This window comes from Thermobia domestica, chromosome 10, assembly GCF_964235325.1.
Source record: "Thermobia domestica chromosome 10, izTheDome1.hap1.1, whole genome shotgun sequence".
Taxonomy (NCBI): domain Eukaryota; kingdom Metazoa; phylum Arthropoda; class Insecta; order Zygentoma; family Lepismatidae; genus Thermobia; species Thermobia domestica.
The window spans coordinates 18,358,978-18,375,201 of NC_137463.1; the positions used below are offsets into that span (position 1 = coordinate 18,358,978).

Below are 16,224 nucleotides of genomic sequence, written 5' to 3' on the forward strand. Positions count from 1 at the left end.
GGGTGTAGTCGCACCCTTCACGTGCACTATGATCATGCAATGCACACACGCAGACAACACCAGACCGCATACATGTTTAACAAATTGTCGAAATTGAGAGGTTTTCATGCGTTCACCATATAGTTCGGACCTGTCACCGACTGATTAACATTTATTTCCGTCTGCAGTACTTCCTTAATGATATTTAGTTAGTTGCAAAACAGGTCTGTGAAGACTACATGCCATTTTTTTAAACCATAAACCACAAATTCTGTAGCGACGGGATCACGGTGTCGGGAAAGTGACAGAAGATCGTCAAACAAAATAGTACATACGTGGTTTCATAATTAATTTAAAATCGGTGGATTACTCGTAGTTGCCCGACAGTCTTGAAAAGGGAAACGTAAATATGAAGTTTTTAGTTGCATAAAATAATAACGTTTTTATTAATAATTTTACAGTGTTGTTACATACACGCTTGTTCCATGCCATTTTCTACAACTAGATCTGCGTGAATATAATGCGCGATCACCTGTTCACATCGAAACGTATGGGCTGTCGAGAAAGAGGGTACAAACAATCTGTGCTATATGTTGGTTAGAGCTCATACTACATGGGGTAACGCTTCGGACGTCTTCCGATATCGTAGCGGAACAGGAAATAATTATGTCGGACGAGGTCCGACACAGCATTGGAATGGACTAATAGACTCGATAAATTTGCTCAGTAGCTTTTCAAAAATATTTGTTAAAGATTAATCTATCTTTTTTTTTTTTTTTTTTTTTTTTTCATGGAAGAAAGAGAAATATGTTTTCTTTTAAAGTATAGTGTATTTTGTACGATAACCTTTCGTAATTGTAGAAGAATTCAGTGTCTTAATAAAATCAATAAATGTTTCTAGTAAAATATTTGCTAATTCGTCGGAAATTGTGAACAAAAGATATGTATTGCCTCATTTTTGATAGCATATTCCTGTATTTCTGTATGTAGATGTATTTCTGTTTTTCTGTATATGAAGACAAGGAGATATATGAAGATAGAAACTTCTATAGATTATTCTTGGCTTCATTTCAAACTTATCCTTTCAGCGCACAATTACTTATTTCAACATCGCGTAGATAGCTTGTAAAGCATTTACATAGATCAAATAATGTCGAAGAAATTCGAAAAATACACCTACGAACTACAAAGCATCAATGTAGAAGAAAATTTGAATTCTCTTTCGGCAGTTGTAATCCTTTTTTAAAAGATATGTAATGGCAGTCCATTATTTATTTATTTATTTTTGTAAAGATGAGGATAGTTAAGACAGATAGGTTGTGTGCGTAGTTCATATTATCCTGAGATAGGGTCGGACTGAGAAGCTGTCGGGAACGCAGACCGTAAATCATTAGGAGAGCTCACTGCCTCTAACATACATACATTTATTACATATGCGTATTCTACGTAGATTATTTGGCTGATCAACAGTTGTATCAGTCCTAATACAACAGTAGTGTTAGTATAAAGTCCTAATACAAAAATATCCTTGCAGACCATTTAAACGCTCAAAATGTAAGTTTCAAAACCACATAGTTTTATTCCGTTACACTCAACAAAACATCTACAGCAAACATAAAGTGAGAACCTTATAGGTCAAAGGGTCTAACTGACTTTTGAAATAAAGTTTATTTATGCCCAGGAAATGGACTGTCCATAATGAAATATATAAACTGGGAGGTGAACCACAACGCAATCCACTCATCAGTAGTCCTTGAGTGAACTGCGATGAGGTTCACCTACTAGTTCGCGTATTGTGCTGTGGAGAGTCCTTTTCTCAACATAAATAAACCTTTTTGGAAAAGTCATGTACAACTTAGATCCCTTGTATTCTGGAAACCTTAATTGAGCTGTCTGAAATCAGTGAACTAAATGCATTTTCAAGCTATCAGCAACCACGAGTAGTCTGAGTGAAGTATGTAGTTTTTCATGATTTGTGATAAATTAGCATTTTTGGAAACAGTGGTAGATAAAATCACGTGAAAAGTAATATAAAAATGTAGTAATCTACCTTTTTGTGGCATCTGACATGCTGGGTTTTAAAATTTTACACGTAGTTGTTAACTGCTCAAAAATGCAGTTACGGTAGTTCACTTTGGTTTCAGACAGCTTAATTAAGTATTGATGCAATGCCATATTATACATGTACATAGCATTCAACTTTTATCGCTTTGATCTGTTTACGTGACAAGAAACAAGAACATTCTTACTTTACGTCAGGAGTCTTTTCAATTCTGCACTATCATGAGAGAGTTTGTTAATTATGGCATCATTATTCACTTTACTTAGTATATCTCTTTCACACTGCATCAACAGAAACGATTCATTAAATAATCTTGAGTTTGGAAGATGTTCGTTCACAACTTACTTGTGTAAGAGGGATCGTAAGGAGGATTTTGTACACTTTGAAGAGTTCCGTATAACATAAGGAATACATGCAATATTTATATATAATTTTGAACGCACACGTGAGGCAAGACTTGCAAGGTTTCTTTAATTTGATTTCCTGCGTCGCTGGTTCAGTATCGTTCCACTCTGTTTCTTTTTCATATTCACTAGTTAATTCTTCATTATCAAACTCACTCTGAACGTCTCCTTGCGATATCTTGGACCAAACCTCTGCAAATGATTCTAGTTCTTCGATAAGTTTCCCTTTATCTATGCTAGAAATTAACCCACAGATTTTGTTCATTGCATTTCAGGGTAGTTCATCTTTTAGATCAGAAAACCACCTTGGATCAAAATACGCCAAGTCTAGGTAAAGGTTTTTGTGTTTTGAAAACCAGTTAGTCATCCTTTGATTGATTTTGTCAAGGACAACGTTGAAAACACACACTCTGAAGCTTTCCTCTTTTGTATTCCCTATGATTTCATGATAAGCTAATTCACCACTCATTTTCTTTTCCTTAAGTACTCTTCTTTTGGGGAATTCTGTTTCAATCCAAAGATCTTCAAATGAAGGACACTATTCTACTCTGTCACTAATCTTTCCTGACACTACTCTTACAAAAGTCTTTGCTGCCAGACTAACTTTATCAAATTTATTCCTTGCTTTATTTAAACCATCCTGTGCAGCGGAAATGAACTTCCAAGCTTGGATATAGTCAAGAGTCTTGGTTTAAAGGTAATCTGAGAGCGGACTAGTAATTTAAAATATTAGTAAAAACAGTATTCATCTCACCTTCCAAAACAAAACGCAGTGAACGCAGTCAAGTGTTAGCTACCCCATAATAATCTACCAGGGTTGGAAAATTGTCGAATCACAGATACCGTACCGAATCATCAAAATTGCGAGAAGAGCATTTTATAACTTATGTTTGAAAAGAAATCTTTTAACTAACATTTCTGATTTAGGCCTACGCATCCGGGATAACAGTGTTACTAACTTAAAATGGGCAGAACATCGCTATAGAACCAAATATGTAAAAATATACAAATTTGGGCCTGAAATCCAAATTAAATGGCTGAATATGATACAATCACAGAGATAGGTTACTTTATCTGTGTGGATTCAATGTTTAGAAAAACGATCAAGTGGCATTTCACTATCTCCGACCGAAAAGCCATTGCTGGCAGGGGGCGTAAACCATTCATTGAGGAGGGCCCGCGGGTCGGCAGGTCAGTTCGACGCTGTTCTAAGATCTAGGACAAAGAAACTACAATAGACATAGTAGAACCACAGTCTTAGACAAACAGAAATAGGCTCCTTGAGAACACACACACACACACTTGTTCCACCGTTTCAGCCATTGCTTGAAACAACGTTGAAGGTCCTATTTTGGTATGTTCCGAAGTTCAGCAGTCGCGTAGTTTTGAATGTCCTCTACGGAGGCAAAACGGTTACCTTTGAGGCTCTTTTTAATCCACTGGAGCTAAATCCGGTGAGTAGGGAAGCTGGTAGAGGAGGGGAATTAACGTTTCTGCGAGCTGTTTTGCCACCGTAGAAGACATCCAAACCAACGCGACGGCTGAACTTCGGAATATACCAAAACAGGGCTTTCAGCGTTGTTTCCATCAATAACAGAAGCGATTGTCAACTGTGTGTGTGTGTGTGTTCAAGGAGCCTATTTTGAAGCGATTAAGTGAATGTGTTCCTATATTGTGGTAATAAATAGTTCTCAAGAATCCTATTTTGAAGGCGATTAAGTGAATGTGTTCCTATATTGTGGTAATAAATAGTTACAACGAAATTCTGGGAACTTTTTGACTGCTCCACGTATTCCTTTCATTGCAGTGTATCAACACTACATGTAAGCTTCTGTACAATTGACTCGATGCTTTACCTTCAAAACAAATTACACTCACTTTTTTTTTCTTTCTTTCAAAAATATGTTTTATTTCTTTGGTTGTAAGCTAGGCAGTGAATGTTCAGCTTTTGCACACGTTGTACATCATATTTAGTATATGGAAGTTACTTGCTTCAAGTATTGCGTAGTATTTCTTCAAAAACTTTTTCTCCCTTGCTGTGACCTGTGCCTTAATACATATGTTTTACAAGTTGAATGTCATAAGTATTTCTTTTTCTTTTTTTTTATTAAAAAAAAGAAAAAAAACGATAGAAGCATGGTTGATCGTATGCTTTTGTTTGCAGAAGAAGCAACTCCAGATTTTTTACTGCATGCTGATGACAAAGAGAAGAGACCAATATCAGACGTGGGTATGGAAAATTGGCTTAATGCAAGAGGTGTGATTATGATGTTCTTCATTATAAAAGCAAATCTTTCATACAAATTGATCTGTTATTTTTCTTCACTTGCCTGTTATTATTTCTCTGCTCAGTCTATTTCTGTTGAAACATACTATGACGGTATTGGCAGAATATTTATCATTGACTGATTAAAATTTAGTGTAATTCTGACACTTAAATAGTGTATAAGGAAGTCTGTTCTTACCTCTATTAATATATACAGGGTGTTTCAAAATGAATATCGGGGTTTCAAGGCTTTGCAGTATTTATTACCATTTAACGTACAATTATAAGTAATAGATCAAATGAAAGAGCAACTGAAACAGTTTTTGCTACATGTGTTCAATGTGAGCACCATTCGTCACATGGCACACATCGAGTCGATAGGGGAGAATAAGTTGATTTGGTTGATTGTGAGTTTAACGTCCCTTTCAGCAGCGAGGTTATATGAGACGAGCCCTACTGATTAACGTGGAATCCGAACCACATTAGCTCCGGCCGAGAATCAAACCTGGGTCTCCCGCGCCAAGGGCGCATACGCTAACCGTCGATAGGGGAGAAAGGCTCGGGATATAGCACAAAACACATTCAGTTTAGGGGAGTCTCGTTGCAACTGTACCATCTCGTGGGGATCTGCTGACCCCCAAATGTTAACATGAGTGTTCACACCGCCACTTAGGTGAAATGTTGATTCATCACTGAAGACGACACGATCCAGAAAATCTTCGTCATGCAGTAACATTTCATTTGCAAAGTTGGCACGTAAACCATAGTCTGTAGGCTTTAGAAAGCTTGTAGTAACTGCAAACGATAAGGACGTAGTTGTAGGCGTCTCCTTAAAATTCTCCACACAGACAGTTATACTGTAACTATAGATTCAGTCTGTGTAAAATGTTAAACACAAAAAGCTTTCTGATCCCTAGTTGCCATTTTTGCTACTAACGTTTTCTAACGGCAGATATGCGTGCGTACAAAACTGTTGAGTTGCTCTTTAATTTGATGTACTATTTATCATTGTAAGTTAATTGTATTAAAACCTACAAATATTCATTTTGAATCACCCTGTATTAAAGCTGAAGTTTTCTTCTGTAAACATTTCTCGAAGTACTTCCTTGCAAATAGCTGTTATTCCTTAGGTATAAGACAGGCATTCTTTCCGAAACAATCAACCTTAATAAACGGAGAGGAAGAAAAGTAGAAAAAAAAATCAATAAATGTTCTTTAATGAAGTATGTTTACGTTCGCTGAATTGAATAATTTACTTCCTGTAGAGGATTTTTAAATTGTTAACAGAGTCCTCAGCTGAAGAAATGGAAAACGAATTTCAAATTAGATTAAGAAATTATGGTCAATCTACATTTAATAATATTTTACAATTTGACATGACACATTGCGATAAACCAGAACTTAAGCATTCTATCAATATAGCAATAAAAGTCTTGTCTAAAGAAAATATTTAACCTTTCGATATAAACTATAATTGTTCGAACACCGTATGATCCAACTAAGAGTCATTAGCGTGCACAGATTCTTGGATTACTGATGGCAAAATGACTGTAATATAGGCATCAAAGAAAAATAGGTATTAAATCTGTTCAGAATTACGTGTTATTCTATAGGGTTTTTATAGTTTAATGAAACATTAAAGGGGAGCGGGATAATGCTCTCCGTTGCCACTCCGTGCGCACACCTGTAATAAGACCACTCTTAAGGACAATACTTCTGATTTAATAGCAGATCTTATTTCTGAAAGGAAGTGAAATAAATTTTTTTGTTTCATGTCCGTGATTATATCATTTTGGCTAACAGGTGCGGACGATAAACGTGAGAACGATTGTGATAGAATTGATGGAATCAGAAAGTGGAAGGAAACCTTCAGGGCACAATGTTGCCCACCAGAAGCTCGTATGGCTGGAATCGAACCTGGAACCACCTCACAACAGAGGTGAGCACAATCTCTTTGAGCCGACTCCTTCCTGGATAACTTGAGCGTGAAATGGGATTCTTTGTGTTTAACTTAGCTGTTCGTTTAAGTCTTTTGTTTGTTTACGTTGGAGTATCAGTTCGTTTGGTCATTTAAAATTCATGTATCTTACGTTAAGTGCATCAATGTGAGGGAAGAAAAATGTACAGAAGTATATAGGAGGAAATATTATCGAAATATTTTATGGATTAAAGCGGCTACAAATGTTTCACTTCGAGGATATTAAGTGAAATTCTGATGTCCAGAGAAGGTCTTATTGACCAGAAATTCAGTTGGATTGATTAAGAACCTGATGATAATTCTTATTATTGTTATGATCTGTTACTATAGGGTGTTTGAAAACAACACAGACAACGTTTGGGAGGCGATTCCTGACACCAAGATAAGACAAAAAGTATAGATCAACCTAGGTGCACAAATGCTTCCTTTCGGAGTTATAGGCTGCCGAAAACATGAAAAAAATGAACTTTAAAGGTCCATAGCTCCAAAACTATGAGACCTACCGTAGTCTGGTCAAGACTTCACTTAGGAACTAGTATGTGCCCTATCCAAATATCCATGTTTCAGAATCCTGCGGAACTTCCGCAATATTTTTTATATAGGTAATTGGTGAGTACTTCAAATTATATGCCCGTAGCCAAACTCCCTATCGACGTTTAAAGTATTGTAGCTATGAACGTTTAAAGTTCATTTTTACATATTTTCGGCTGCCTATAACTCCTAAAGGAAGCATTTCTGCACTCAGCTTGATCTATACTTTTTGTCTTATCTTAGTGTCAGGAATTACCTCCCAAACGTTGTCGGTGTTGTTTTGAAACATCCTGTATATTCATATCTACATAAGGATATTGACTAACATACACTGAATGCTAAAACTAATTTGCTATTTCTTCCTTTTTCATTTCCTTATTCTTTCCTCTGTCACTATTAACTTTGAACTGACTGAATATGATTATAATAATTTTACATCAAAAACAGAGGAGCAAAGAATCACTAAAAACAATATTATATACTTTCTCTCATAGAATTTAACATTACCATTACACATGCACGTATTTTGTGTGATCACTGATCATTGACTTCAAACATTAGACCTATCAGTGACAAAAATGTTATTGTTTACACTATCTTTGATATTCCATATCATATTCTGTAAGTCGTTCCATTTAAAAGTTAAACCAACTTATTGTATCTTTCGTTCAATCAGGGTGAGATAATTTCAAGAATTCCTGCTGTTATTCCTCGGTCGCGATGCATATTAAAATATTAACATCAAGAACTCACAACCATATTAGTTCGTATAAATGAACAGTGACTTATAATATCTAATAAAATACGAAAATTTACTGATTAGAAAACACTCAACTATCTGATGTTTCAAAACATGGACTGATATAAATATAACTGTTTAATTTATTAATTTAAAAATAGTATACACTGTGCAGTAAGCATTCACAGAGCATAATGATGTAATGTAGTTGTTTTCCAATATGCATAGTGATTAGTGAAAAGAAAGTGAGCAGAATGAGTAAGTAACATTATCTCACCATGATTAAAGAAAAAAGATGCAGTAAGGCTAGTTTTAATTTAATGGTAATGTTCTAGATATTTTCCTTGTTACATTCTGTATCATGTTTACATGGATTGAATGAAAAGTATTATTTTTTTTATTAATACATCGAAAGATAACACGACTGGAACTCTTTCTCATGTATTTTGTGTCCAGGGCTGTCCAAACTCTTAAGTTCAAAATTACGAACTGGGATTTTAGAAAGAAAAAAAAAAATTGCTGTTTTTCTTTTATTGCTTATTGTACAAACTTTCAACCAGTTCTCCTTCAAAGCAGTCAGCTCTACTGTCCATGTATCGTTGCCTTTGTTTCTTCCAAGTTTGGAACGCCTGCTGGAAATAACTTTTTACGATGGCGTGTAATACTTTAGCAGCATTTTCCGAATGTTTTCTATGGACTGGAAACTACGTCCTTTCAAAGTGGTTTTAAGTTTGAGAAAAAAAAAAAAAAAAAAAAAAGTATGTGGGACTTTTCAAGTCCGGAAAATAAGGTTCGTGGGGCACTAAGGAAGTGCGATATTTTCACAGATAATTTGCAAGCTTTTCAATCAGGATTTGATCCTAAACTTATACCAAGATCCTCAGCAACCTCAACCTCACATATAGTTAAACGACGATTTTCACGACTTACAGCGCGCACAATCTCAACATGTTAGTCGTCTGTTGACGTAGAAGGTCGTCCAGTCCTTTAATCTTCGGCAATCAAACTTCTACCTTCCTTAAAACGCTTTAACCATTTATATCACTACGTTCGGCCCATGCAGTTATCTTCGTATGCTTGGTTCAGTATTTGAAATTTTTCCATGGAAGTTTTCCCCAGTTTTATGCAGAATTTTACACATACGTGTTGTCCGTCCAACTCGTTCATTGTTGCTTTTTCACTAATTCGAGGAGGAGCTTATGTATGACAACATTCAATGTCAGTAGTTACTCGACAATTAACGTATAAATCGGAACCCAGTAAAAGGCGATATTTTACCATGATATGCCGCTAGGTGTGCACAATATCCGGAGCACGCCATCTGCATCCGTTGGGCCCAAGGATGTTATAAAATAGAAGATCTGCCGATACGTATCTTCATGATATGAATTCAATGAAGCCAGAAAACAACCGAGTATCGTCTGAGTCGGCACGTCTGATTGGCTACTCTCGTGTCCGCCATGATGGTTGGCTCGAAACATTGCGATCTTAGTGGCGCGGAGTGGGCAGAATAGGTGTGGCGAAGCTGTGACGTAGGGCTTCACGATTTTGTTGTATAGGCAGATCCTCTATTTTATAACATCCTTGGTTGGGCCGCTATTTAAAAAGTTAGATCTTTCTTTGAACACACCTCATACACTTGCTCTGAACTGACTTCACCTCTCATACTTCGAGTACGAAATCCATTGATTTCGATGAGCGTGATATTGATTGTGTACAGTGATAAACTGCGTTTAACGAACGTGAAACGGATTAAAGTTCAGGCAGGATGTTTACAAATGACTGTGATTATTTGTCGGCACCTTTGAACCAATAAAGGTTGGATTTCTAATTATGGAGAATATTCTCCAAGGAATATTCGCCTATGGATATAGGTTATTTATGGTGAATGTACTGACATGAATATCAATAATGTATCTAAAAGAAATGCAAAGTTATGAAGGAGGAACGGCTAATAATGCAACGTAAAACGAAGATTTTAGATAAGTGCCAGTTCAGGGCTTAACTGTTGTAAATACTTGAAACAGCCGTTAAGAAGAAATCAGACAAAAAGAGCGAAATGTTATTACAATGTTGTAGAGCTGAGATACAACTTAACATTAGCAATTGTGAAATTACATTCATTTGGTAGATTAGTATGTATGAAGAAATTGCGTTTATTCAAATATAGAAGATCTATTGGGCTTAGTATTATGAAATTACTACATTAATTATGAAATTACTATATTAATTGGAAATTGTTAAACTCGTGCACAGTTCAGGCTTTGACTCATTACATTTTAATCTTCCCAACAGTGAAAAAGTACTTTCTGGTTATTACTTTTTATTCAGTCCATTTAAAAGCTTTTTTTTTTTTTTTTTTAAAAAAAAAAAAGCTCGAAACAAAGCATCTCACTTGTTTGTAGTATACGCAAAATATACATTTATGTTTATTTACTTAGAAAGTTATAATTAAAGATAATTCAAAGCTATTAGATTATGTATCTTCCTATGGATGTATTAATACTGTTCGTACTTGTTCTATGATCTTAAATCTCACAGAACAAATACGATTGTTTTGCGATAATAATTTCATTTAAGATTTTTTTTTTTTTTTAAATCTTGTATTAATTGAATAAAAAGTTTTAATATGTTGTAAGTTTCGTTTTTTGAAGCAGTAGGTTTAAATTTTAAGTCTCATACTGAATGAAGCGTTGCTTTTGAGGTGTTAAGTTGATTAGTAATTTTAAACTCTTTACTATTATTATATTTTTTAAAAAAGCTCCAATGGTGGTTGCGATGGAAACAACTGGGGAGGAAGAGGTAGAAGAGGACGAATTGGAGTGGGAAGATGCGCAAGAAGTGATGTGTCCACCTGGAAAACACAATTGGAAACATGATCAGTGTATGGTGTGCACAGTTTGCAGAGAATGTACGGGCTATAGCATCAGTTGTCTTAGCAGCATGAGACCTGATAGAAACCCTGGAGAGTAAGTAGCTGTTTTATTAATGTATAATATGAATATGTATGAGTAATATGAGGATGCATAATATGAAAACTAAGCTGGCACAACAGCACTTAGAGGCGTAGGGTCTACCAGCTAGCTTATGGCACCTATGTCTGTAGGGGATGTGTAGTCAGGACATCGGCTTCCCTCACCGCTGATGCTCCAGCTCTCTCGTAGCTATTTGGATAGCGGATACGCCTTTGGCATGGGAGACCCGGGTTTGATTCCCGGCGAGAACTCATATTTGGATCCCACGTTAAGCTTTAAGTCCACGTCTCATAGCCTCACTACTGAACAGAACGCTTAACATAAATCCAATCCACTATTAATGCTGGCTTTCTAGACTGGAATTCACTTCATCTTTCCTTTGAGCAGATCTGGTATTATCAGTGATTTCACTGATCTCACGAAAAGCTATGTTTCAGATCGGGTAGAACCTTGGCTGTTTTATTATAATACGACAAGTTAAATGTTAAAATAATAATAATAATAATAATAATAATAATAATAATAATAATAATAATAATAATCATAATCATAATAATAATAAACACGCAGGCGGTGATAAGGAGAAACTTGAATGAAGACTTGTTTCACATTCTTCATAACTGCGGAGAAACTGACGAAAAGTTTAAAATGTTAATTTACAAGTACCAAATTAAATATAATGTGGAAAATGTTACAATCCTCTGTATTTTCTTGACCCCGGGATCGTTAATCCTTCCTTTTTCGTGAGTAATCGCCGCTAGTGTGTTTGTCTTACAAGTACGTGTAGTTTATTCTATAGTTTTTCAACCTGTGGCACGTATAGTACACGAGCCCCTGCTGGATGGTACACACGACTTACGGTAGTGCTAATTATGGTGGTACGCCAATGGAAAAGGTTGAGAGCTCCTGCTTTATTTATTTATTTATTAAGAGAGCCATGGGGGCGTAGTCGTAAGGATCTCCAACTAACCAGAAGCCCGGCGATGGTGAGTTTGTCTCGTTCCAGTGCGGCTCAAGAGTTTACCAACACTGTAAAGTAGGTACTTGGGAAGTAAAGATGGTTAGTGTGTGATGCTGACTGCATTTCATCCAAGTTGAATAGGTGTGGAGCCTTCACATTTCCTTGTTTTCTTACTCGTGGACTCCATTGGCCTGTCCCGAATGGAGGACGTACCATTTGTAACCATTGTGTCACCGTTTACAACATGAAGAGGTGTTGTCATTTAACTTTTACTTACTAATTATACTGTAAGTGTAGGTTATGCAACACTTCTTACACACGAGGTTTCATTTGAAAGCATTCCCCTACTACTTTTTCCTCAATCGCCTACCTCCCTCTGCGCGCCACTCAAAGGTTTTATTTGCGACAAAAATATTGTTGGTTCTGAAGCCTATATCTTCTTACCTGCTAATCATATGTGAATGAAACTTTCCAAATATATAGCTGAGTACACTTAGAATTTTTCACCGTATCTTAAGCACAGGTGGTTGATCCAGAGGCGCTCAGATTTTAAGAAAATGTGTTTTTCTGAAAATTTCGGAAAATGCACCCGAATTTATGGATCGTGGCACATGCATTTGATGTCATTCAAAAACTTACTTTATTCTGAAAACTGATCTACAAACCAGGAACTTAAGATAATTTAGTGTATGAGCAAGATCTTCCTAAGTTTTTGATTCTTCAAAATTTCGAAAATCTACCTACCTTACCTACTAACTGTACATCAATGAAATTGTGGCAAAAATGTAGACTAAGATGTGTAATATATATGACCTTTAGTGCAGATACCAGACCTTGGGTCACCATTAGGAACGACCAAATTGAAAACATATTTTCCACCAAAAAAAAAAAAAAACTCCACTCTTTCCCAGGTTTCCCTTGAATTCTGCATCCGATAGGCGTGTGTATGGTACCAATCAACCCCATTCATTCCAAACATAATGATGTATGAACCATACCTCTAGGTATTTAAATAGGTCGCATGTAGTGCAAGCTGGCAAATCTAACATTTGCCAGATTTACTGTGATTGTTTTAGGCAAATGGCCGCTGTGATTCAGTGGTAGAGCGTTCACCTCTGGTGCATGGGGTTTCTGGTTCGATCCTAGCTCCCGCCAAGTGAGTTTTGTGGTGGATTAACATCGTGGTCGTGGGTTTTCTCGGGGTTCTGCCGTTTCCTCCCACTTTCTTCATTCCACCATTTCACCCATTTCTCATCATCACCTAGCCGGCATAACTGTGGGACATAAAACTCAAAGATTTCATTTTTTTAATTTTTCTATTAGGCAAATACAAAGGTACTGTATTCTTTACAAGCATACTTGTCCTTTCATTTAAACTTTGAATGTACCAAAGGGACATTATTCTTTAGGTGAAGTTAAGTAATAGTAATAGCTTGGGTGGCTACTACTTGTGAGAATGTAGTTGATGTTAGGAGAAAATAAAAATAAATCCACAGAATGTATTTATTTTCATGTGCATTTTAAAACAACATACAGTATTATTTAAGAGAGAGAACTTAAAATTATGTAATTATTTTGTAAGTTATAACTTAAAAAAATAAATAAAAATAAATAAAAAACACGATGAGCTAATCGTAGGTGTCTGTTAATATCGCTTGCTGATATCATGCCATTGTTTTTAGATGTTGTAAGTATACACTAAGAAATGCCAATAATATTAACAGATGTAATTAGGTACTTCATTAAATCAAGGTTGATGAATTTAAAGGTAAGTATGTACGTAAAGTTCAGATAAATATAGACATATCTGTTTTATAAGATTTAATAATAAAACTCTTATGACTAAAAATTCTGATACGTGACCCACCCTTAGGTATTTGTGTCAGAAGATTAGTTTCTTACGATGTTTTTGTGTTGTTCTTTTACAGAGAATGCGGATGTGGAGAAGGTGACTCAGGTTGTGCTGAATGTGGCTGCTGTCGAATATGTGCCAGGGAAAATGTGGATAACTCTGAATTAGCAATACTTGGCCCAAGTGGAGCTGGCGATTTAGCAGGCATGATGAGATTAGACCTTATTTTTGGAGGTAACCCGCAAGTTTCGAATGGGATTATTCAATGAGTGATTTTCTTGTCCTTATAAGGAAAGACTCATGTTTATACCAATCATAGATCAAGTGTTAGGCTGTAATAAGGCTAGAAATAACACAAGAAGTTGTGTTGTTTTATATTCCAATCGTGTTTGTAGGTTTTTGTAAAAATATTTTTAACAGTGACACTAGATATATGAGAAATTCGGATATCTCTATAGAAATGAATATGAATGGGTCATACGTTTTCATGATTACCTTTTGGCTAAAGAAGATGGATTGGAGATGTAAGGATCTGCAAGTGAAAGAATTGGTGGAATAAAGATAGCACGTAAGAACACCGAGGAAACCCACAGATATGTGCTGCTTACTACAGCGAGCTTATTAAAAATCTTCGCATCAAAAATGCTAATATCTATTATTTAAAAAACGCGCCCCTCAGAATATTAAAATTAAGTGTAGCATGATATGTTAATGTACAAAGACAAGAAAACTTTGGTTTAGTTTGCTTATTTGTTATTATATGCATTTCCATACCCTTTAAGCTAATGAACGTAGTCTAATAAGGAATCAAACCAAGGACCGCTCAGTAAATATAAAATATCCTAGCCGTTCGACTACAATAGAACTTTCAGGTGTGGTGTTAATTGTCAAATATTCTCAAAAATATTTTACTTGTTTCCTTTTATTATTATTATTATTATTAATATGCACAGTCACCTTCAAAACATGATTCCATTTGACAATTTTTCTAATAATTTTGTAATCGGATTATTCAATTTCAGAACAGTTTTACGTGTGTTAAAGAGAATATGATTTTCCCTTCAATCAATCCGGCAATTGATATTTGTATCTTTTTGTATTGTCAACATTGTTCCATACGGGTTGATTTAAGTCAAAACAATTAGTGCAAGTATTAAAACATGTTATGATTAACCCGACACTGTTAGCATTGGCGTCAAAAAATAGGCAAAGGGGTCGCCACCGGTTTAATATTTTCACAGTCATTATTTAAACTACATGTTGCACTTTTTTTGAAAGCAGAATTTAATTTTCTTCAAACCTTGAAAAGTTTATGTAATTAAAAATTAAAATCTTGGAAATTTGTTTTCTCAGGCGGCAACTTGCTGTTTTGGTGCATCCTTTTGGGTTTTGGACTACCTAGATCAGTAGTTTTCAATCGCTGTTCCAGGCAAAATTATTTTGTCGACCCACATTAGGGGGTGGTCAAATGTGTGCTACGACATGGTGCAGTGTCACCCATTTAACACTCAACTCCAGTTTCGGTTGTTTGTGAGTGAAGAATTTCTCGATCTGAGTAGAAAAGTTTTGAAATATTTAATGACTTTTCAATTACGTATTTATGTGAAAACTTATTCTGGTGTCTGTACAATTAAGACAAAATACATAAACCAATTTTATGTTGATGGCAATCAACGTTTTTGCAGTTTCAGCATTAGACCCACGAATCAAGAAGAATTTGGCAAAATAAACAGCAGCAATGTCGTATTGAGTTCATAAAAATGACTTCTCAGAGGGTATAAATTGTACCCTGGTTTACAAATAAGGTTTACAGTATGTATGATTGTTAAGTTCCTAACCCAAGAGTAAAATGTAGTTATGATTGTAAAATTTGTAATTTTTATATTCATTATTTCAATAATATATAATGTTAATAATAAATACTATCATTAAACACCTAAGTGGGGTGTGGCACTTTCTACTTTGCCGGTCCCCAGCATTTATCTCAATATTTTGCTGGTCCGCAAGTATCGAAAGGTTGAAAACCACATCTGATTTAGGAATGAGAATTCGGTTGTCTTCAGCCACTTACAGTTATCAGTATTACAAGCAATAACAGTGGAGAGTTGTGAATAATTTAAGACTCGCTGTAGAAAACAATGTAAGTGCCACCTTAAAATTGTTTCACTTATTTTATTTTTTAAATATCTTTATGCCTTAGTTAGATTTTCATACTTCGTTATATGCTAGATTGTATTTCTAAGCAATAGTATTTTCTATTTTGTGACGCTTGGGCACAATTTAATATCTTTTGTCTCTACTGTTACAGTAACTATTGTTTTTGGCACTTACATTGTTTTCTACAGTGAGTCTTCAATTATGGTGGTTCTAGAAGGCGCCATTGTAAAAGAAGAAAAACACCAACAAAATATCAACGAAAAAATTCGCTAATTTTTAAGATTTTCATCAAGATAGATGCTAGTCTGTAGGAAAAGCAA

At 35.4% G+C, this 16,224-nt stretch overlaps 1 protein-coding gene across 10 annotated transcripts in view; it reads left to right on the forward strand.

Annotated features, from left to right (window-relative positions):
• The window catches only part of hiw (MYC binding protein highwire), a 638,413-nt gene that overhangs the window by 42,750 nt on the left and 579,439 nt on the right, over window positions 1-16,224 (forward strand). For 5 of the 10 annotated variants that reach the window (XM_081727817.1, XM_081727821.1, XM_081727823.1 and 2 more), the window contains exons 13-15: window positions 4,610-4,702; window positions 10,721-10,928; window positions 13,824-13,981. In XM_081727817.1, the coding sequence (XP_081583943.1) occupies window positions 4,610-4,702; window positions 10,721-10,928; window positions 13,824-13,981 (459 nt within the window). The remainder of the gene's footprint in view (window positions 1-4,609; window positions 4,703-10,720; window positions 10,929-13,823; window positions 13,982-16,224) is intronic. The other 5 variants (XM_081727822.1, XM_081727825.1, XM_081727824.1 and 2 more) reach the window with 2 other exon arrangements.